Source organism: Clarias gariepinus, chromosome 16, assembly GCF_024256425.1.
Source record: "Clarias gariepinus isolate MV-2021 ecotype Netherlands chromosome 16, CGAR_prim_01v2, whole genome shotgun sequence".
In the NCBI taxonomy this organism is placed as follows: domain Eukaryota; kingdom Metazoa; phylum Chordata; class Actinopteri; order Siluriformes; family Clariidae; genus Clarias; species Clarias gariepinus.
In genome coordinates this window covers 28,259,925-28,281,331 of record NC_071115.1, presented here as the reverse complement: position 1 = coordinate 28,281,331, position 21,407 = coordinate 28,259,925, and the positions used below count along the sequence as shown (strand labels likewise).

Sequence of the window (21,407 nt, the reverse complement as noted above, 5' to 3'; positions counted from 1 at the left end):
GAACCCGAAATTTACAAATAAAATAGTCATTTTTAACCATCCAAAATACTTCTGAGAAACACTTTAATAAAGCATGTACACTATATTTTTGAATAATGAAAGAAAAAAAATAACTATACAACTTAATTATACAAATGTTAATTTGTTCTCAGAGAATGAAAGTAAAGAAATTTATTTTATGCTTTTTCATTTTTTGGTTATCTGAGCTATTATACAGATCCACATTTAAAACATGGCTATATTTCGAGATGTAAAGGTCAGTTTGCGGCAACAGTGGGACAAATTGTTTATAAGGCATTCGAAAACTGGATTTAAATGAACAAAACAAATCAGCACCACTATCTGATACCACTAATATATTAAATATTATATGCTATGAAAAATATTGTGACCTCAGCATTAGCGTCTAGGTGAAACTTTCCACACCAGGGTAAAATCTTAGAATTGTTGTGTTACATCATAACTCAATGATCCCAAAAAACTTTTAACTTTACATTAACAAACAAACAAACAAACAACAGACAGGTTAATGAATTTCATGTAAAAAGGGATGGGTTGAAAAAACTGTATATATATATATATAAAACTAATATAATTTATCAAGTCACTCTGGAAGAACACCTCTGCTGCAGCATGACGCAATCTGGGGTGTGACGTCACGGCCGGTGCAGCGGCGGCGGCTGTGGATGTTGCTCTGTCCTTCAGCGTAGAAAGAGGAGAAAGAGAGGGAGATAGAAAGAGAGGGAGAGAGAGAGAGAGGGGGGATGGATGGAAGACGGGACAGGACGAGTGTGTAGAGTGTGTGTGTGTATTGGGAATACCGGAAACGTCGCATTGTCTTTGTGTGGACACGAGTGTGGAATAGTAACACGGCACGCGCTCAGCATCAGCAACATCCATCATCTACTCAGCTGTCAATCATCCATCATCCAGCCCGGGCCCGGGGTCAGGCTTATCTGAGTTTATTTTATCTCGCACCTTAAGGGCTTAAAACACAGCTTTTGTTTTTGTTTCCTAAAAGGAAGCCGTACATCACTGGGACACAGAACTACACGGTGCCGTAAGTGTTTAAAATTAGTCTCTAAAATTAAAATAAGGACATATTACTAATAACAACAACAATAATAATGAACAATTTATTATTATTATTATTATTTTGCTTAGAATGTATGCGTTATTGCTTGAATCGGTTTGTTTACGCAAGGTGAGCCGCATCCTCCCTGCCACGACGTCATGACGTCACAGACACGCGTGTGGTTCCGACGTGGTGACGTCGCGCTGATACCGGAAATGAACTTTCATACACAGTGTACAATTTTTAGCCTAAATAATTCTTAAAATATAGTTTTGGCTAAATTAAGGAAAATATTACGTGATTATAAAAATTAAATGCATTATTTATTTTAGGATTATACATATATACGTAACTATATTTACACAACCCTTTTAAATAAAATTTGTAGTAACCATGGCAACCATTTTTTAATTTCATTCCAATATTATTGAAATATATAGACAAATAAAAGCTTCCATATACTACCTTAAAGGATTTTTAGGTCTGGCATTATAATTTAGGATTATACATTATGATATTATCATATATATGCCCTGACTACACACACACACACACACACACACACACACACACACACACAGTGATTATATATATATATATATATATATATATATATAATCACTGCAGTTTTGGACCACAGTTTGGCCCTTCTTACATAGATTTACATTTTCAATATCTCATTACAATGGTGGGTGGGATATATTAGGTAGCAACTGAACCTTTTTTACTGAGGTTGATGTGTTGGAAGCAGAAAAATGGGCAAGGATTTAAGTGACTTTGACAATAAGGCCCTATCGTGATGGCTAGAGGACAGGGCAACTCCAAAAATGCTGCTCTTGTGGCATGTTCCTAGTCCGCAGTGGTCAGGACATACCAACAGTGATCCAAGGAGGGGAAACTGATGAACTGGCAACAGGGTCTTGGGTGGATAAGGTGCGCATGGGGATTGAATGCTGGCCCGTGTATTCCCAACTAATCGAAGTGCTAGTGTAGGTCAAACTGAGGCAAAAGATTAATGCATCACTGTCGTTGTGGCAAAAGCAGGGACCTACTCAATATTAGGCAGGTGGTCATAATGTTATGGCTGATCAGTGCAATATATAATACATCACAGTGGTGGTGGACGCACATTACGAGTCATCCCACAAGGGTAAGTCAAAAATGATCTGCAGTCCGGTTCTGTCGGCTGCCCTGTCCTATCAGCGCTTGCTATTCAAAGCGACTGTCTCCCCAGTCGCTGCTGTGCAGGTGTGAATGTGTTACATGAGTTCATTTGTAACTGTGGTGTGAGCGAAAATGGATGCTCCACTAGTCATTTTGCAGGAAAGACGTAAGGTGCCGTGTTTCTTTTTTTTTTTGTGGTCTGATGATCCACCTGGTGCAGAAACAAATCACGGAAGAGCAATAACAGAAACTGAAGATGTCCAGACACTCTGCTAAATCTTCATTTTGATAATAAATGTGATAATACATCCTCCCTATAGCCCTGATCTTGCTCTATTAGACGTTCACCTGTTTGGTCCCCAGCAGTGCATTTGTGGCTCACAGCTCAGACTGAAACATTTTTTAAATGAGGGAATATAAAAGCTAGAAAGTGTATTGAAAAGCTGATGTCTTTTCTAAAAGATAATTAAAATACATCTGATGCTGATCATTTTCGACTCACCCTTGTATATATATTTAGCTGGAAGTTGTATCCTTATATTGGGGTGGCTATACTGGAATGCTCAAAACAAGACTTTAAACACGTTTGACCTTCCAAAATGTCCTTTTTTTTTCCACAACAGCGAAGGTGCACTTTTCATACCAATGCTGGACCAAACACACACTTTTTCATAAAAACCCTGCTGACTTTGGACCAAAATACATTTAAAAGAGGAAGAAAAATGCTCAGTCGAGGTCACCAAACAGACTAAATGACAGGGCGCCAACACTTGCGCTCAGTACCGGCCCACTAAAATAGCTGACATTGGTCCGACATTGGCCCAGTTTCAGTTTGCCACTTGGGAGTGATCTCAATGTGAAGCACTGTTTATTTGATCTTAAATTTCCGTAGCCACCAAACATTTTTTCAGATTCGTACCTATATTAAAAATCATAGCTTCAACATGTTTAAGAAGAGTGATTAAATTGTTAGTTTTTAAGAAGAATTAAACGCAGAAGAATTATTGCTTGATGTGTCCGGCACAACTCTATATGCTTAATGTCCATCCCTGAACTGGGAGAGAGAGAGAGAGAGAGAGAGAGACAGGCACACGTACACATAATATGTCTGAAGCTCTCAGTTTATCATCACCAAAGAGAGCATATTTAATTTAGTGGCCAGGTGGTGTGTGCCATGTACATCAAAAAGACAAAGGTCATTAACATCATAGCCATAGAGAGACCCAGAGATGGACAGACGATGGGAAACATATTAGCTTTTCCGGTTAGATCAAAGGGTTCCAGCAGGCACAAGCTATTTGTTTATTGTGTATAATTATTATTATTATTATTATAGGAAGTGGCTTATACTGGCTTGGTGGTTAGCACCTCCAGGTTCTGGGTTCGATTCCCACCTCGGGTCTGTGTGCATGGAGTTTGCATGTTCTCCACATGCTTGGTGGGTTTCCTCTGGGTACTCTGCTTTCCTCCCACTGTTCAAAGACATGTAGATTGGGCTAATTGGTGTTCCCAAATTGCCTGTAGTGTGTAAATGAGCATGCAAGTGGGTGAGTGTGTGTCCTCAATGAATTGGCATGCCGTACCTCGCCTCTCAACTTACAGTACATGTCATTTTTATTATACATTAAAGCAGTTGATGGTTGATGTTAGTGCCTCGCTCAAGGGCCCAACATGCCAACTTGGTGGTAGGGTTTGAACCCGGGACTTTCCGATCAGTATCTCAATGCTTTAACCAGTAAACCACTCCTAGCCCTCTTACTTTTCTTTTTACCTTCTAGCACAGTTGTCCAAAACCACCCCAAATCAAGCAATTTTCAAGCTTAATTTGAAATTAAATCTGAATATTTTCCTCTCTCTGCTTAAGGTCTCTGTCAGAAGGTCCAGTGTCCCATGGCAGACATTCTTGGTCCTCTGTGAGAAGTTGCCAAGCTGGACGAGTTGGGATCTGACCGCTCGGGACCAAGCTCTGACACCCCGCTCCCCCTTGGGTCCGAGCAGGAGGAGCAGTATGTAGGCGACGGAACCGAGGAACCTGCGCCTCTGCTGTCGTACACCGCCTATCGGGACGCGGAGACCATCACAGGTCAGTGTGGGTTAACCCCCGAGAGCACGCTCTTTTAATAAAACCGTAGAGCCACTATCAGAGGGACGCATTATATAATGACTTCACTGGTGTTTGATTTACTTCCCATGAAATGCTTTTTACACTTGGAAGATAAAAAAAAAAAAAAACTTTAGACGGAGAGTTAAATCTTATACTGTAACCCTTCCCGCTACACACTGAGCTCAATCGAACTCCGGTGCTGCCTCAGCTATTTTTTGCATCGCTGTGTGTACAGTCATTTATTTTATTCAATTTGGCTAAAATGCTTTTAGCCAAATCAAAATTCAAATTCAAATTTTATTTGTCACATACACAAACATACACAGTACGAAATGTAGTGAAATGTATTATACGACTGCCATTGACCCTAAAAGAGAGTTAAATTTTACAAATAAGAAATAAATATGAATAAAAGAAATACGATAGAAATTAAATTACAAAATTAAATTAAACTAGGAAAAATAGAACTAAAAATAAAAATAGAAATGTGCTATGAAAAAATAGAACTAAAAATAAAAATAGAAATAGGATGTACAAAATAGAAATATACAGTGCAAATTGAAATATACTTTACGGTGTGTGCAAATATGCATGGAACAAAGTGTCTTAGTGCAGAGGTTATTAAAGTGTCTTTGTGCACTGGTCCAGGATGTAAACGTAAAACTGTAAAATGTAGTGTAGTTGTGAAGGTAGGTGTGCAAAGTTATTAAAGTGTCTTTGTGCAATGGTCCAGGATGTAACGTACGACATGTAGTGTATATATGAAGGATGGTGAGCGTGTAATTGTCCATAGTGTTCATGGATGTAAGATGATTGATGGATTTGACCAATTATGAAAATATTGTGTAGTTCTGCATAGTGGTGTGGTTGTGGTTGAGAGACCTTATCGCCTGCGGGAAGAAGCTCCTCCTCAGTCTCTCTGTGTTGGCCTTCAAGGAGCGGAATCGCTTCCCAGACCGCAACAGAGTAAACAGTCCGTTATTGGGGTGGCTGAGGTCCTTCACGATCTTCCTGGCCTTGGTCAAGCACCGCTTGTTGTAGATCGAGTGCAGGTCAGGGAGCTCGATGCGGATGATGCGCTCAGCTGATCGCACCACCCTCTGTAGAGCTCGTCTGTCCTGCATGGTGCTGTTCCCGAACCAGGTCGTGATATTTCCCGTCAGGATGCTCTCGATGGTGCAGGAGTAGAAATTCCTGAGCACCTTGGAGGGCAGTCTAAAGTCTCTCAAGCGTCTGAGGTGGTAGAGACGCTGCCGGGCCTTTTTTACCACGGTGTTGATGTGACAGGACCATGCCAGGTCCTGCGTGATGTGAACACCGAGGTATCTGAAGCTGTCCACTCTCTCCACTGGGCTCCTGTTGATGACGGGGGTCTGGTAGTTCCTCACCTGCTTTGTACTAAAGTCCACTATCAGCTCCTTTGTCTTACTGACGTTCAGGAGGAGATTGTTCCTCTGGCACCAGTTCTCCAGATTTCCAACCTCCTCCAGGTAGGCCGTCTCATCATTGTTCGTGATCAGGCCCACCACAACAGTGTCGTCAGCAAACTTGATGATGGTGGTGGAGCTGGTAGTGGCCACGCAGTCGTGGGTGTACAGAGAGTACAGCAGGGGGCTCAGAACACAACCCTGGGGGGCTCCAGTGCTGAGAGTGAGAGGGGCTGAGACATGTCCGCCCATCCTTACTGCCTGTGGTCTGCCAGTTAGGAAGTTGGAGATCCACTGACACATAGATGAGCTGAGTCCCAGGTGCTCCAGCTTGGTGGTAAGTGTGGAGGGAATTATGGTATTAAATGCAGAACTGTAGTCGATGAAGAGCATTTTCACATAATTCCCCCTCCGAGTGTCCAGGTGAGTGAGAGATGTATGGAGGAGATGAGAGATTGCATCGTCCGTGGAACGGTTTGGACGATAAGCAAACTGTAGTGGGTCGAGTGTGTCTGGTAGTGAAGAGATGATGAAGTCTCTGACCAGGCGTTCAAAGCACTTCATCACTACTGAAGTGAGGGCTACAGGGCGATAGTCATTGAGGGAAGCAGGATGAGGTTTCTTTGGGACAGGAACAATGATGGACTCTTTGAAGCATGTGGGGATCACCGACTGAGATAAAGAGATGTTGAATATCTCAGTGAACACAGGTGCTAGCTGGTCTGCGCAGGCTCTGAGGAGACGGCCTGAGATGCCGTCTGGTCCTGCTGCTTTCCTGGTGTTCACTCTCTTGAAGGCTCTCCTCACGTCATGCTCGGTGATGATGAACGCGCTTCCGGTGCTGGCAGTGACTTCCTGTCTGCAGCCGTTAGCGCCGCTAGCATTAGCATCGCTAGCGTCCTTAGCTGCAGCCTCGAAGCGAGCATAGAAAGTGTTCAGCTCATCTGCCAGAGACACGTCTGCGTTTATCATACCGGATGTTGGTGCTTTATAATCCGTTATTGTTCTCAATCCCTGCCACAGGCTCCTAGAGTCACTCTGTTGGAGTTGTGACTCTAGTTTTCTCCCGTAGCGCTGCTTCGCCTCTTTCACCGCCTTCCGGACGCTGTATGACGCAGCCTTGTATGGTTCCATGTCCCCCGACGCGAGTCCCGTGTTGTAGGCAGCGGTGCGAGATCTCAGAGCGTCGCGGATGGTTTTATCCACCCACGGCTTCTGGTTGGGAAACGTTTTAATAGTCTTTTTTTCTACGGTATCGTCCGCTAATTTCCCGATGAATCCCACAACCGCTTCCGTAAACACGCTGACGTCACCATCGGAGCTGTTTCTGAACATGTCCCAGTCTGCGTCATCGAGTGCGTCCTGTAACGCGGCCACCGATTGGTCCGTCCAGCGCGCGACCTCCCTCTGAACCGGAACTTCCTGTTTCAGCCTTTGTTTGTATTTTGGCATGAGGAAGATGGCGGCGTGGTCGGATTTACCAAACGGTGGACAAGATTGTGCCTTGTAGCCGTCCTTGACCGTTGTATAGCAGTGGTCCAGTGTCCTTTCGCCCCTGGTGGGGCAAGTGATGTGCTGATAAAAGTTTGGCGCTGCACGTTTGAGGTTGGCACTATTAAAGTCCCCCGCCACAATAAGCGCAGCGTCCCGGTGTTGTGTTTGTTGCTGTGTGAGTGCCTCATGCAGCTCGCATAAGGCAGTGTCCGTGTCCGCTTGTGGTGGAATATAAACGGCGCTGATTATGACCGATGTAAACTCCCGAGGAAGGTAAAAAGGACGACACATGATGGACAGTAGTTCCAGGTTTGGTGTGCAGGAGCGTGTGAGAGGAACAACGCTCGCGCTGTTGCACCAGCTGCTGTTCACCATTAAACACACGCCGCCTCCCCTTGACTTCCCCGAGTCCCGCGTCCTGTCCATGCGGTGAACCGAGAAGAACTCGGCCGGCTGGATGGCGTGGTCCGGCACCGCTGGGTTCAGCCATGTCTCGGTGAAGCAGAGGAGATTGCAGTCCCGTATGTCTCTCTGGAACTTTACCCTGGCCCTGAGGTCATCGAGCTTGTTTTCCAGTGACTGGACGTTGGCGAGCAGGATGCTAGGCAGAGGTGTGCGGTGTGCACGGGCTCTCAGCCTGTTCCTGACACCGGCTCGTTTCCCTCGAGGCCGCCGCTTCGCGTCGCGTCCTTTGTTGTCCCTCAGGATCTCACTCGGCCAGCTCGGATCCGGAGTTAAAAACGTCGAATTGTGAGTACATTGTATACCAATAGAAACAAGAGTGTCTCTATCATAACTAATGTACCCCATGGTGGTGATTTTGCCGGTTTTAAAACGCTGTAAACTAACTTAAAGAACAAAAACAAAGAAAAGGTGGTCGGAGCAGTCGTGACGGCAGCCGACCTCACCGGCGCCATCTTGAATAGTAATTCAAAGTAAATCTACTTACAAAGGATTTACAACCACCTAGACTGAGCCGCTGAGGCTGAAAGTGTATTTCAAATGTTTTGAAAGCCATGATTTCATTCTGTAATCTTCATTCATTTATTTATTTATTTACTTATTTTCACACACAGAGCTTTAAAGCCTGCATGGTGGTTATGCAGTGGATAATGTCTGGGGTCATTCTTCAAAAAAAAAAAAAAAAAAACAACAACAACAACAAATCTTCTTTATTAAATATGGACACATAAATTCTCAGCTTTTAAGTATCCTTTATTACTTCCACATTTTTTTTTCACCATCACTTGGTCTTGGGTTCTTGGTTCTTTTTCTTTTTTTCTGGCCATGTCCTAAATCAGATTAAGGGCCTGTCGTAATTCCTCTCATATTTTCTTCTTTTCTATCTTTTCAGCGACACCTCTACATGGGTGTGACGAGGTGCCATGTCCAATGCTGGCCTTAAATCTCCTGCCAGATGCAGGCAAACCGGGTTAATCACCCAGAGAATTCTGGGTAGCTGAGCTTCCCTGCACAGTCACTCTCATTGTGTTGCTTCCCTCTGCTGCTTGCTGGCGGTGTAGCGCAGCCTCTTACAGTGTCCGTCTAGTTCTGTGACTTTTGTGCATTTTTTTTTTTTTTTTTTAGACCTAGTCCTCTTTCATATGTGTCTTTTTTTATACTTATTTGATTGATTTATTATTCGAACCCACTGTTGGATTTGTACTTCTTGTACAAGAAATAATTATACAGTAGGCTTACATCATGCTCTAAAACAAAACAAGACAAATAAATAAATAAATAAATAAATAAATAAAAAACCCTGATGCACACACACACACATACGTAGGTGTATATATATGTGTGCACATTATGGAAGTATAACAGTGCCAAAACTCCCCAAAGCAAAAAAGCATGTTGAATTACATAAAATGAAAAAATCTTGTTGCAATAATTATTTTTTTCATTTTTCTGCATTGCAATTTGATCTGAATTGAAAAAAATCCTTACAGCATTTACAATATACATATATTAATTTATTGTGTGTGTGTGTAATTTTTTACATTTATTTTTTTTACGAAATAGAGACACATCTGAATGTATACTAATGACAAAAAAAATGATCCCCCTCTAACAAGACAGCTCTATTTAAACCTGACACAGAGCACCACCTGGTGGCCAGTCATGGAGCAACAGCACTGCAAACAGGAGGATTTCAATGTACAGTACTTTAAAACATCAGTACTATACTATACTGTAGATCTATATGTCCATTTAAGAAATTGACATCACCTTAAAATCTTTTTTTTAAACTTTTGCTGTAAGGATGTAAACTCAGGCATCCAGTGTGTGCCAGTATATGTTTTACAGTGCTATCTTTATACGAAATCATCTTATGTTTGTAAGTTGGACTGTTGTTGCTCCATGATTGACCACCAGGTGGTGCTCTGTGTCAGGGTTAAATAGAGCTATAGTCTCAATTAAAGGGGGAACTATCATGCAAAATCACTTTTTAGTTATCATTATACATTCAGATGAGTCTCTAGTGTGAATGTACAGAAAAAAAATATTCCATGTTTTTTTTTTTCTTTTCATTTTTGTACTGCTGGGGCTTAAACAAGCCAGTCCAATTTTTCCCTATTGTGACCTCATACAAGAAAGCCTCTTCTTTTCTTTAGAGGTTTGTGGCTCTGAGATGTATAACAGCTTTAGAATTAACACACACACTTTGGGAAATGTTTGTGACTTGTGTTAACTTGTGTAAAGAAATAGTCAAATATGGGACCTTAAAAAAAGAGCAGTTTGTTCAGTATCTTGCCCTCTTTCTCTCCCGTATCCGTGTGCAGATGTGTGTAACAGCACCGAGCTCCCTGAAGTGGAGATCATCAGCCTGTTGGAGGAGAAGCTCCCGGTGTACAAGCTGAGGGCCGACAGCGTGTACGGCTATGAGCACGACGACTGGCTGCACACTCCTCTCATCTCTCCGGACACACACATCGACCTGACCGCCGAGCAGATCGGGGAGACCCTCAACTACTTCTGTAAGTACAGATGTGTCGATCTATAGGACGACGAGCGCAGCGGCACTGAGGGTGGATTTATTTAAACTTTTAAATGAAAATGTGGACCTTTGGAAGATGCTCTTGTTTGAGCGGAGCGTACAGACTGGAGGACTAAAGTGCTGCTGCATCACCACTCTGTTTGGTCAGGGATGATCTGAGTGCTTTTCCTTTCTTTACTGGTGAGATTGTGCGATGCTGAAATGAGAGCATGTTGATATTTTTGGTGCGAAATCAGGACAGAGGACGGGAAGTACAGATATAGCCAGACTGGTGGATCATACTTTCTCTCTCTCCCTCTCCCTCTCTCTCTCTCCCTCTCTTTCTCTCTCTCTCTGTCTCGGCTCCTTGCGTCACACGGTGCTGTGTGTATCTTGCGTGTTGGGCTTGCAGTACAAACATGACTGTGTTGCTGGAGGAGCTTTAGAGCTGTTTTATAAGAGAAACTGGGAACATTTCTGTTTCAACAGTGTGTGTGTGTGTGTGAGAGAGAGAGAGAGAGAGAGAGAGAGTGGGAGGATGCACAGGAGCATCAGGGATGAGTGCACAGAGCTGGAGTGCTTCAGCAAGGACTGCACCATTGGTAAAGTCGGTGCGTGTGTGTGTGTGTGTGTGTGTGTGTGTGTTTAGACATTTCCTTTGCATGTTATGATGGTACTGTAGGTTTTTCTTGAGTTTCTCCCTTGATCTTGCTATAATCTTTCCTACATCTATCTATCTATCTATCTATCTATCTATCTATCTATCTATCTATCTATCTATCTATCTATCTATCTATCAACCTTCCTTGCTCTCTCATCTTTTGACTCACTGTCTCTGTCATCTTTCTTTCCTCATTGTTATTCTTTTTACTTTCTTTCTTTCTTTCTTTCTTTCTTTCTTTCTTTCTTTCTTTCTTAATTTATTATCTTTTTTTCAGTTTGACTGCTCTTTCTCTCTCTCTCCCTCTCTCTTTCTCATCATCTATTTTCTGTCTTGCTGTCGCTATTATCTCTAATTGTTTTGATGCCTCTTTCTCTCTCTCTTGTTCCTTCTACTGTATTTGTTTTCGTCTTGTTTCCTCTTTCATTCTCTCCCTTCTGTCTTGCCATCTCCCTCTCTCTCTTTCTGTCTCTCTCTCTTTCTCTTTCATGCTACCCATCCTCTCTCTTGCTGTCTCTTTCTCTCTCTGGTTTAAATGGTCCTGAAATGCTGCCTCACTGAACACGAACACACGAACACAGAAGTTTATGTAATGTGACTGAAGGACAGGTATAAAAAATTCCAGAAACCTGTTTCTGATGTTAGAAGACAGAGTAGACAGTTTGCCAAATATGGCGTTGCAAAAGTATAAGCACCCGTTAAGTACTTGACGCAACTGAGCCTGGAGAGGGATTTTGTTCAGATAATATCTTGTACAGTATAACAGCTAACTGGTCAGTTGAAAGGCATCTAAATGATAGGACACGATTTACACATATTTCTCTTTCACTAACTAACTAACTATATTCCATAAATATTATTGTGATGACAGAAACTGCTTTTGCATTATGTGTTTAAAGCTGGGAGGCCATGCCTTCTGGATATGTATTTGTGTGCGTGTGTGTGTGCACGCATGTAGGTGTATGAGAGAGAGAGAAAGAGAGAAGAAGGGAGAGACTGAAACAGAAGAGTTATCCGAGCTAATGCAGAGTACTGTCGGCATGGCAGCGGTTGCCGGGGTAATCATGCTGCGAGGATCACGTCAGGACACACAGGGAATATCGTGCATATGTTCGCAGCCATTTTTATCATAACAACACTGGAAGTTCAGCACTGCTGTTTACACTGCTGATTAATAACCAGTTTTATTTATCGCATGGATAAGCGTAAGAGAAGAACGTCTGCTTTCTGTGAGAGTCTCTCTGTCCTACCCATAGTGCTATGCGCTGAACGAGTGGGCCAGATGACTAAGACCTACAATGACATCGACGCTGTCACCAGGCTTCTGGAGGAGGTGAGCTGAAAGCTTCCTTATTAAAAGATTCACCAATGTTAAATAACAAGACATTTTTATTATTGGTTTATAATTAGTGTCTTAAATTGCTTGTATGCAATCTAATGAATGAGCCGACACAAGGCACACATCCCAAAATGTCATCAGTTTTGGTTCGGATCTACATCACTACAATTATTTTACAAAACTCTACAAATGCACCACCAACAGTTGTGTCAAAATTGGGAAAATCAGCCTGCAGTTGTGTTTGTGACCATGTACATGTACAATTTAGAAACATAAGTAGAAGCCTATCATATACAGTAATTTTTTGAGAGCCAATCAAAATTGAAATTACTTTGAACTTATCTTATATGAGAAGTCTGTGATAAAGTATGCTAAAGCTGTGGCCACTCTTGTTTACAGTAAATACTGTTTAATATACATGTTCTGCAAAAATGCTTGAGTGAATGAAACCCCTGTCTGGCGGTACAGAAAGAACGGGACCTGGAACTGGCTGCTCGGATTGGCCAGTCCCTGTTGAAGAAGAACCAGACGTTATCCGAGCAGAACGAGTACTTAGAGGAACAAGTGGGGAACATCAGGGAAGAGGTGAGATGGGCTGACCAATCAGAATTTGCCACTCTGTCAGACTCTTTTACTTCCAATTCTGTATTATGTTGTTTCTATCTTATTACCTGCCTCGTATATATAGTGTTAATCAGAAGGTACGTTCGTAAAAGTTTTTACATTTTTTAAAATTAAATTAGAATGACTGAGAAAATGTCATGACGTGGCACTTACTGTTGGATACTAGATACTGTTAACACCATGTTAGCTAACTGGCAAATTAGGGGTTTACACAAATAAACAGTATCCTAACTAAATGATCATTTAGTGGTAAGTTGGAAATTCACGGGTTACAAATTACACTGTTTTTGAGCTAACTTGACAAATTAGCAGTGCACACAAACAGTATCCTAGCTAACCTATCCTAGATAGCTGTAAAATTAGCAATGCACACAAAAGGAAAGCATGATAGCTAAATGACAAATTGCCAGTTTACACAAATAGTCGCATAGCTAACTGGAAAATTAGCGGTTTATACAAATAACAAGCATCATAGCTAACTGGAGAATTAGCAGTTCACACAACTACACAGTTGCCTAGCAAGTTAGAAAATTTGTGATTTGCATGAATAGACAGTATCATAACAAACTGGAAAATTGAGATTTACACAAATACACAATATGCTAGCTAACTGGAAAATTAGCAGTTTACACAAATACACAGTATCCTAGCTAACTGGAAAATTAGCAGTTTACACAAATACACAGTATCCTAGCTAACTGGAAAATTAGCAGTTTAAACAAATACACAGTATGCTAGCTAACTGGAAAATTAGCAGTTTAAACAAATACACAGTATGCTAGCTAACTGGAAAATTAGCAGTTTACACAAATACACAATGTGTTAGCTAACTGAAAAATTAGCAGTTTACACAAATACATAGTATGCTAGCTAACTGGAAAATTAGCAGTTTACACAAATACACAGTATCCTAGCTAACTGGAAAATTAGCAGTTTACACAAATACACAATATGCTAGTTAACTGAAAAATTAGCAGTTTACACAAATACACAGTATCCTAGCTAACTGGAAAATTAGCAGTTTACACAAATACACAGTATCCTAGCTAACTGGAAAAGTAGCAGTTTAAAAAAATACACAGTATGCTAGCTAACTGAAAAATTAGCAGTTTACACAAATACACAGTATGCTAGCTAACTGGAAAATTAGCAGTTTACACAAATACACAGTATCCTAGCTAACTGGAAAATTAGCAGTTTAAAAAAATACACAGTATGCTAGCTAACTGGAAAATTAGCAGTTTACACAAATACACAGTATCTTAGCTAACTGGAAAATTAGCAGTTTAAACAAATACACAGTATGCTAGCTAACTGGAAAATTAGCAGTTTAAACAAATACACAGTATGCTAGCTAACTGGAAAATTAGCAGTTTACACAAATACACAGTATCCTAGCTAACTGGAAAATTAGCAGTTTAAACAAATACACAGTATGCTAGCTAACTGAAAAATTAGCAGTTTACACAAATACACAGTATCCTAGCTAACTGGAAAATTAGCAGTTTAAACAAATACACAGTATGCTAGCTAACTAAAAAAATTAGCAGTTTACACATATACACTGGATATATATAAACTGGATATATATATAACAAGCATAGCTAAGTGGCAAATTGCCAGTTTACACAAACAAACAGCATCCTAGCTAACTCATGTATTGGTAGTTTACACAACAAGCATCATAGCTAACTGCAAAATTAGCAGTTTACACAAATACACAGTAGCCTAGCTAACTTAAAAATTAGTGTTTTACTCAAATAAACAGTATGCTAGCAAAATGGTTAGAGGTTTACACAAATAGTGCTAAATATAAAAATACAAGTACTGTAATACTATGGTTTCTGCTCAGCTCTATCCATCTACATCTACAAGATGAATGAATTGATAATAAAAGTAGCATGCTAGGTAACTAGCAAATAGTCACTCTCTGCTACACCAGACAAAACGCCAGTGCTAATACAAAACAAATGCACCATTTAGCTATATGCTTTAAGAAATTTAAGAACTTAATTATGTCATCGAATTAGAGCCATTTCCTGGTGATAAACCTGACGTTTGCTTAGAGCAGAGCGCTTCATTAGTGAAGGAAATTCTAACTATTCTCTGTTTTTAGCTAATGTTTGAGCAAGAACATCTCAGCATTGGTTAATGGATTTGGGGTCTCTCTGTCTCGTTCTCTTTCTGTCTCTCTCTCTCTCTTTCTCTCTCTTTCTCAGGTGGCCCAGCTCCATCATGAGCTAAATCTGAAAGATGAGCTTTTACATTTCTACACCAACGCAGCCGAGGAGAGCGAGGAGGATGCCACGTCTCCATCGTTAGTCTGTTAACTAAAACATTAAAACAACTAACAATTAAAATATCAACTGAAATACATATTCCCTTCAAAATGTCTAGTATCAAGAATAGACCTGGCAATGTAAATAATAAGTGCATCCCTGCCTTTAATGTGCACTGTAGTGCCATAATACAGTAAATGCAAACGAGTTATAGAGGCGTCATGGTAACGAGCTGCTCTGTGTTGTGTTTGTGGGGTCAGAGGTCGGCGTGTCAGGACGCTGTCGCCTTTCCACAGTGGTTCCAGTGTGGATTTGCTTGAGATGAAACTCAGAGACCTCGAAGTGGAGAACCTGTCTCTCCGTTCAGAGGTTTGTACAAATATAGCTTTACCGCTGTCTGTTAGTAAGCATTGAGATCGGAGACTAAGTAATTGCCAAACACTGTAGTTATATACAACTATAATGTATTTTTACATTGGACAATCAAACACCGTTAAGTATAAAATAGTGTGTATGTATGTACGTGTGTGCGTGCGTGCGTGTGTGTATTTGTGTGTGTTCCTCTTTTTAGGCGAGTCATCTAAAGTCAGAGACAGAGACGTATGAGGAGAAAGAGCAGCAGCTGGTGAACGACTGTGTAAAGGAACTCAGTACGTTTAGCCACAATTTGGTGAATTAAGTCCAAGAATTTGGTCAATAATAATTTGCAGAAGAAAGGAGAAACGCATCTGTCTGTGGGAACTGTACACGAAATCATTCACCAACACCACTTGCACATTACAAAAACTCTGAATATCCCCTGCACAGTCCTGACCTTGCTCTAGGCCATTTCCACAGATATGGGTCATTAAAGTGTTCCTGGGAGGCCAGCGTTTCAGACGTAAGGCAGGTAGTCCTATCATGGCTCCGGCATAGTGAGAAAACTTTCTACCTTGATGGTATCCAAGCACTGGTGAAACACTAGGATAAGTGCATTAGTGTAGCAGGAGATTAAATCTACAGTAGAACACCACCGTTAAACACAAGCCCCCAACCCCCACCCCCCGCCACCCCCAAATAATTGGCATAGAGAAGAAAGCCTAAAGAAGAAAAGGGCATTTTTAATTTTTTTTATTCTATATCATATAACATTGCATAACATAAAATGAATCTAAAAATAATAAGAAAAACATAAACATAAATATGGCTAATATGATGATATGTGAATGAGATGATAGTGAGCTTGAAATAAATCGAACTTTTAAAATAGCCCTTGATCCAGAACATCAAATCATTTAGCTGTCAGACAGTGGTGCGTCACGAAGTCCCATTTCTACCTTGGACCAGAAAAATGTGCATTACTCTGACAGAACTTCAATTGAACACCCACATTGAACATTTTGGTATTAAATCCTCTCTTCTGTTTCTGAATCTGATCTTCAGGACAGTCCAGTCTTCAGATCTCCACCATAGCCGAGGAGCTGAGCAGGAAGACGGAGGATGCGGCTCGCCAACAAGAGGAAATCACACACTTGCTCTCGCAGGTCGTCGACTTGCAGAAAAAGGCCAAAACGGTGAGCGTCTGGGTTTACAGAGGAAATATTCTCTCTGATTAAAAAAGTAACTTACTTTTGTTTATTTGTGTGTTGACAGTATGCCCTGGAAAATGAGGAGCTCACTCAGCATCTAGTAGCAGCCAAAGATGCCCAGAGGCAACTCACAGTCGAGGTCTGATCTTATAGCATTTTATTTTATTGAATTTCATTTTTATAATTAAATAACTTTTTTTTTTTTTTGACTAAAACACAGCTTCAGGAGCTGGGCGAAAAGTATTTGGAGTGTATTGAGATGCTGCATGAGGCTCAGGAAGAGCTGAAGTACCTGCGTAACAGGAGTGTGTCTGCTGGAACACCGCGGCGTTGCCATCCTCTTGGACTGTACCCCATGGTGCACAAACACACACACACACACACACACACACACACACACACACACACACACACACACACACACACACACAATAATATATAACATAACAATATTAGAAATTTGCAATTATTAACTGATTTATGCTCATTAGCTGGTCCTAGGGACCATCTTGGAAATACCAGGCGGGAATACAGCTAGATTTATTTCTATTAGTCAATCAGATTAAACCTGAAGGCAAAAATAATTATGATTGGTAAAGCCCATGTGTATAAAGGTTTTATGTCCTTCTGAGGACCAAATGTCCCAACAGGGATTTGAAATACAGTGGAACCTCAGATTACGAGCATAATTCGTTCTGGAAGCGAGCTCGTATTCAAAAACACTTTTCCAAATAAAATTTTCCCATAAGATATAATGGAAACTCAAATTATTCATTCTACAGCCCAAAAAAATAAATACATAAAAATAATTATAAAGAATAAAATATAAAGTAAAAATAAAACAAATAAACCTGCACTTTACCTTTAAAAAAAGGCAAAAATAAATCCTGACAGATAAGTCTCCCCTGCTGTGTCTTAGTGCTTGCAGAGTTTCTGTGTAAGGCGGAGAGTGTGTGTGTGTGTGTGTGTGTGTGTATTCACCCAGCAGGGAAGACAATTACCTACAATTCCGCAGCGCAAGAGAGAAAAAAACCGTTGGCTCAGTTTTGATCACGTGACGCTCTGTGTCACAACAAGAAGCGTACTGTATGGGTGATACATGATACTCGGTACTCGTAAACCAAGACAATGCTAATTTTTCAAGTCAAAATGTATTAAAAATCTTTGCTCGTCTTGCAGAACACTCGTAAACCACGTTACTTGTAATCTGAGGTTCCACTGTATCCGCCAGTTTTGACAATGCGGTGACTGGCCTATTGAGGAAGGCTGCTTTTTGTTTTACTTTACAAAAGGTCTTCTTTTGGTTATTAGTTATTTAGCTAATGATAACTATGATGGTGCTAGTTAGCAGCATGAAAATGATTTCAATTAAGAAAATTGTGTGTGTGTTTGTGTCAGGACTCTCTGGCTGCTGAAATTGAGGGCACTATGAGGACGGAGTTGAGTCAAGAGCACCCTGAACTTGAGGAGCAGAAGTATGATGCTTTTATTTTTCAAAATAACATTTTTACTATACATTTTTCTAACAATCTAACGTCTGGCGCTAAACGTTCCATAAAGTTTATTTGGGAAATCCTTCTTTGTACATCACTTCCTGCTACCCATGGCTCCTTTTTGGCTGCAAGCAGCCAGACGTGTGGTGTAGGAGTTAAAAGTTTTACACTTCTTGGACTCAACATTTAAAAAAATGTAGTACTGAAATTCCTTTTGTTTCTTACCTCTCATTACTGAAGAATTTGAAAAGTTACACTTACTGTACCTATTTGCGTTTGCAGGGTGCGTCATAAGCGTGTGTTTGAGACGGTTAAAAACATCAACCAATCAGTCAGGCAACGCTCACCGGCTCCGCCTTCTGCTAACATCCCAGGATCCAATCAGACGCTCTCGTGCCTACGTCCCACCCTCTCTGACATCAACACTGACGACACGGCTGCCCTTGACAACCGTGAACAAAGCTTGCTCCTGGAAGCGGAGTCCACAGATGCCAGGTGGGAGAAGCTTAATACTAAACGCTAGAAGCATCAAAATGTAAACAAACATATTAAGTAAACAACCAGGAATGTTTTCCGCACTTTTTTTCTTTGGCTCCAGTTCTGGTGGATCTGAGAAGCGTTCCAGTTCAGAAGACCTAAAGCTGGCATTGCGCCGTCTCTCACTGCGCCGGCAGAACAACCTGAGCGAGCGGCGTTTCTTTGAGGAGGCGCGTGAGAGGAAGCACCATGACACTCCACTTCATGGCATCGTGTCTGGAGAGAGCATCATGTCACTGGGCATATGGCCGAGCCGACCGTACCTTCCAGACAAGCTGCAGATTGTCAAACCATTGGAAGGTGAGAAACTTCAAGCACTGTGGCCAACGTAAATAGACCAGGCCAATCCTGTAAAGGACTTTAAAAAAATGTTGTCTCTCTCTCTCTCTTTTGCTCGGACAGGCTCTGCCACCTTGCAACAATGGCAGCAGTTAGCTCAGCCTAACCTAGGTGGGATTTTGGACACCCGTCCCGGTGTCGTCCCTAAGGGTTTCCGTCCCCTGGAACTCGATCTAGAAGAGGTCTATCACTACAGTGACTACGAGGAGGACGAGCCGGGAGAGCAGTACTTTCAGAACCTTCCCACCACCACCAGTACGGCCAGTTCTGGACTTGGCCACGCCATCTCTGCCTCTCCGTCCCCTTGCCTCAGCACTGGCCATGCTTTTGCAGAGTTCTCAGGTGCGGGGGTCATATATATATATATATATATTTTTTTTTTTATATATATTTTTTGTTATACATATAATGCACAAAAGAAGCTACTTCTGAAGTTTATGAAAATGGAAGTGACCGATGTTGCTTCCCTAAATATTTCAAGTTGCTAACATTGGAGAAGACAAAGAGATAATTTTATATGTGCCACCAAAATGACCATTTTTAGCGTTATAAAAAAAAAGCGTAAGTTACACTACATTAAAGTATATGAAATTATATTTAGCAAAGGTGCTTCTTTTTATCTGATAAAAATATAAATGTGTATGCATATTTGCAAAAAACAAAGCATAGATCAGGAGATGAGAAGTATTATGAAAAATGCTGTTATATGATCCTACTGTATATTAAAATTCACTTTAGCACCAATACCATGTTTTGGCCATATATACCGCATTTTAGTAATAAAACATGTTGTACAGTTACAGTTTTGCATTTAGTAAATGTAAACATCTCACATGTTTTGCAGTGCACTACCCGGGTAAGTGCATGGCCCACACCAGTTCCACCTACACCTTCACCACCTGCAAGATCCTCCACCCATCCGACGAGGTCACCAGAGTCACTCCCAGGTCAGACAGCTTGCCCTTAAATCACAAAATCAAAACATCTGTAACACACTGCCAGTACTCATGTTCTTCTTCTCTTTCCAGTCTAAACCCTGCCCCCACCTCCTCATTTGCGATGTCGTCCAGCCTTCGTTCCACCCCTGCAGCCACGCCCTGCACGCCACGCCGCTTAAGCCTCTCCCAGTCCCAGTCTTTTACCAATTTACGTGACTCCACTAAGACCTTCAGCACATCACTGGGGTTAGTGCGCCTCCTACAGGAGCGTGGGATCTCTGCAGCCGTCTATCAGCCGCGTACCTGGGACAGGGCCAGTGGTGGGGTCCTGTTATCCACCTCCGTGCTCCCTCAACTGTCTCCTCCGGGCTCTCAGAAACCTTCCACTCCACCAAACTCCCCTGCTCGACTCACTCCGAGCCCTCACTCTGTTGCCCCGGGCAACGCTGCTGACTTTTCATTCAAAAGCCCATCCTATGAGAACTTTTTAGCCTCTAAGCCGGCGCGGTCCATTCTGAAAGAGGTGGCCGAGGGAACCCAGGCGAGGGATTGTGAGAGCCAGACGGATGTCAGCGTGTACAACCTTAACCTGGTGGATAAGCTAAAGAGGCTGGGGCTCGCAAGTCCAGGAGCCAGTGGGGTCTCAGGGCCACGCCCCATGCTGAGCACTCTCGGTGGCCTGAGGAGGACGGGCTCTCCCTTCACACCCCTAAACGAAGGGTTGAGGCGGAATCGGAGCTACCCAGCTGTTGTTGGAGCAAGCATGGCTATGAAGGGCCCTGGACCTCAAGGGGATGACCCGATCCTAGGTCCGAAACTTCCCAAGCAGTCTAGTCTCAAATAGACGATACATAAACATTAAAAATACTACATTCTATGTATAGTATTTTAGTTTTTCCATTTTTGACCTTCACAAGCAAAACTCACCTTATTTGCACTATGTCACTCTTACACTTAGAGACAGGATCCTCTCTTATGTGGCCAAAACCTTATGTACATATTTCACACCTTTGTGTGTAAAACCCAGAGCAGAGCTTGAACACCTCCTCTCATAGACACTTAGGGGGAAATGTCGTAAAAGAAAGAACCAACAAGCATTAAACCAAGCAGAATCTTTATCATGTGGTGCAAAAACAGCAAGTTTACCAACGATACAGCAATTATTTACTTACACGTCATGACCAAAAGTATGTGGACACACGACCATCACATCCATATACAGAATGTTTGTTGGACATCCCATTCAAAAAGCATTAATATTAATTTTCCTCGCTTTTTGCTGCCGTAACGACCTCCGACCTCCGGGAAGGCTTTCCAACAGATTTTGGAGTGTGGCTCTGGGAATTTGTGTTCATTCAAAGAAAAGACTTTAGTGAGAATCAGGC

General features: G+C 41.7%; 1 protein-coding gene across 2 annotated transcripts; it reads left to right on the top strand.

Moving 5' to 3' along the window:
* Positions 1-4,158: 4,158 nt before the first annotated feature.
* Positions 4,159-20,899, top strand: trak1b (trafficking protein, kinesin binding 1b). Of its 2 annotated transcripts, XM_053515250.1 has the most exons (16): positions 4,159-4,322; positions 10,051-10,245; positions 12,162-12,238; positions 12,713-12,829; positions 15,088-15,185; positions 15,408-15,516; positions 15,719-15,797; positions 16,570-16,700; positions 16,780-16,854; positions 16,936-17,073; positions 18,114-18,190; positions 18,491-18,703; positions 18,807-19,045; positions 19,148-19,426; positions 19,929-20,031; positions 20,113-20,899. In XM_053515250.1, the coding sequence occupies exons 3-16, from the start codon at positions 12,188-12,190 to the stop codon at positions 20,864-20,866; spliced, it is 2,463 nt and encodes an 820-aa protein (XP_053371225.1). In that variant the 5' UTR covers positions 4,159-4,322; positions 10,051-10,245; positions 12,162-12,187; the 3' UTR covers positions 20,867-20,899. The 2 variants fall into 2 exon arrangements, with proteins under 2 accessions (XP_053371225.1, XP_053371226.1); XM_053515251.1 differs by lacking the exons at positions 4,159-4,322; positions 10,051-10,245; positions 12,162-12,238; positions 12,713-12,829 and having other exon boundaries at positions 15,114-15,189.
* The last annotated feature ends 508 nt before the right edge of the window (positions 20,900-21,407 follow it).

What these genes read in the sequence shown, in the direction of transcription:
- trak1b (XM_053515250.1), top strand. Translation starts at nt 12,188, where the DNA reads ATGACTAAGACCTACAATGACATCGACGCTGTCACCAGGCTTCTGGAG. An exon ending in TGCAGAAAAAGGCCAAAACG is followed by an intron (nt 16,701 to 16,779) that starts GTGAGCGTCTGG and finishes GTGTGTTGACAG; the next exon opens with TATGCCCTGGAAAATGAGGA. An exon ending in CCTGAACTTGAGGAGCAGAA is followed by an intron (nt 18,191 to 18,490) that starts GTATGATGCTTT and finishes TTGCGTTTGCAG; the next exon opens with GGTGCGTCATAAGCGTGTGT.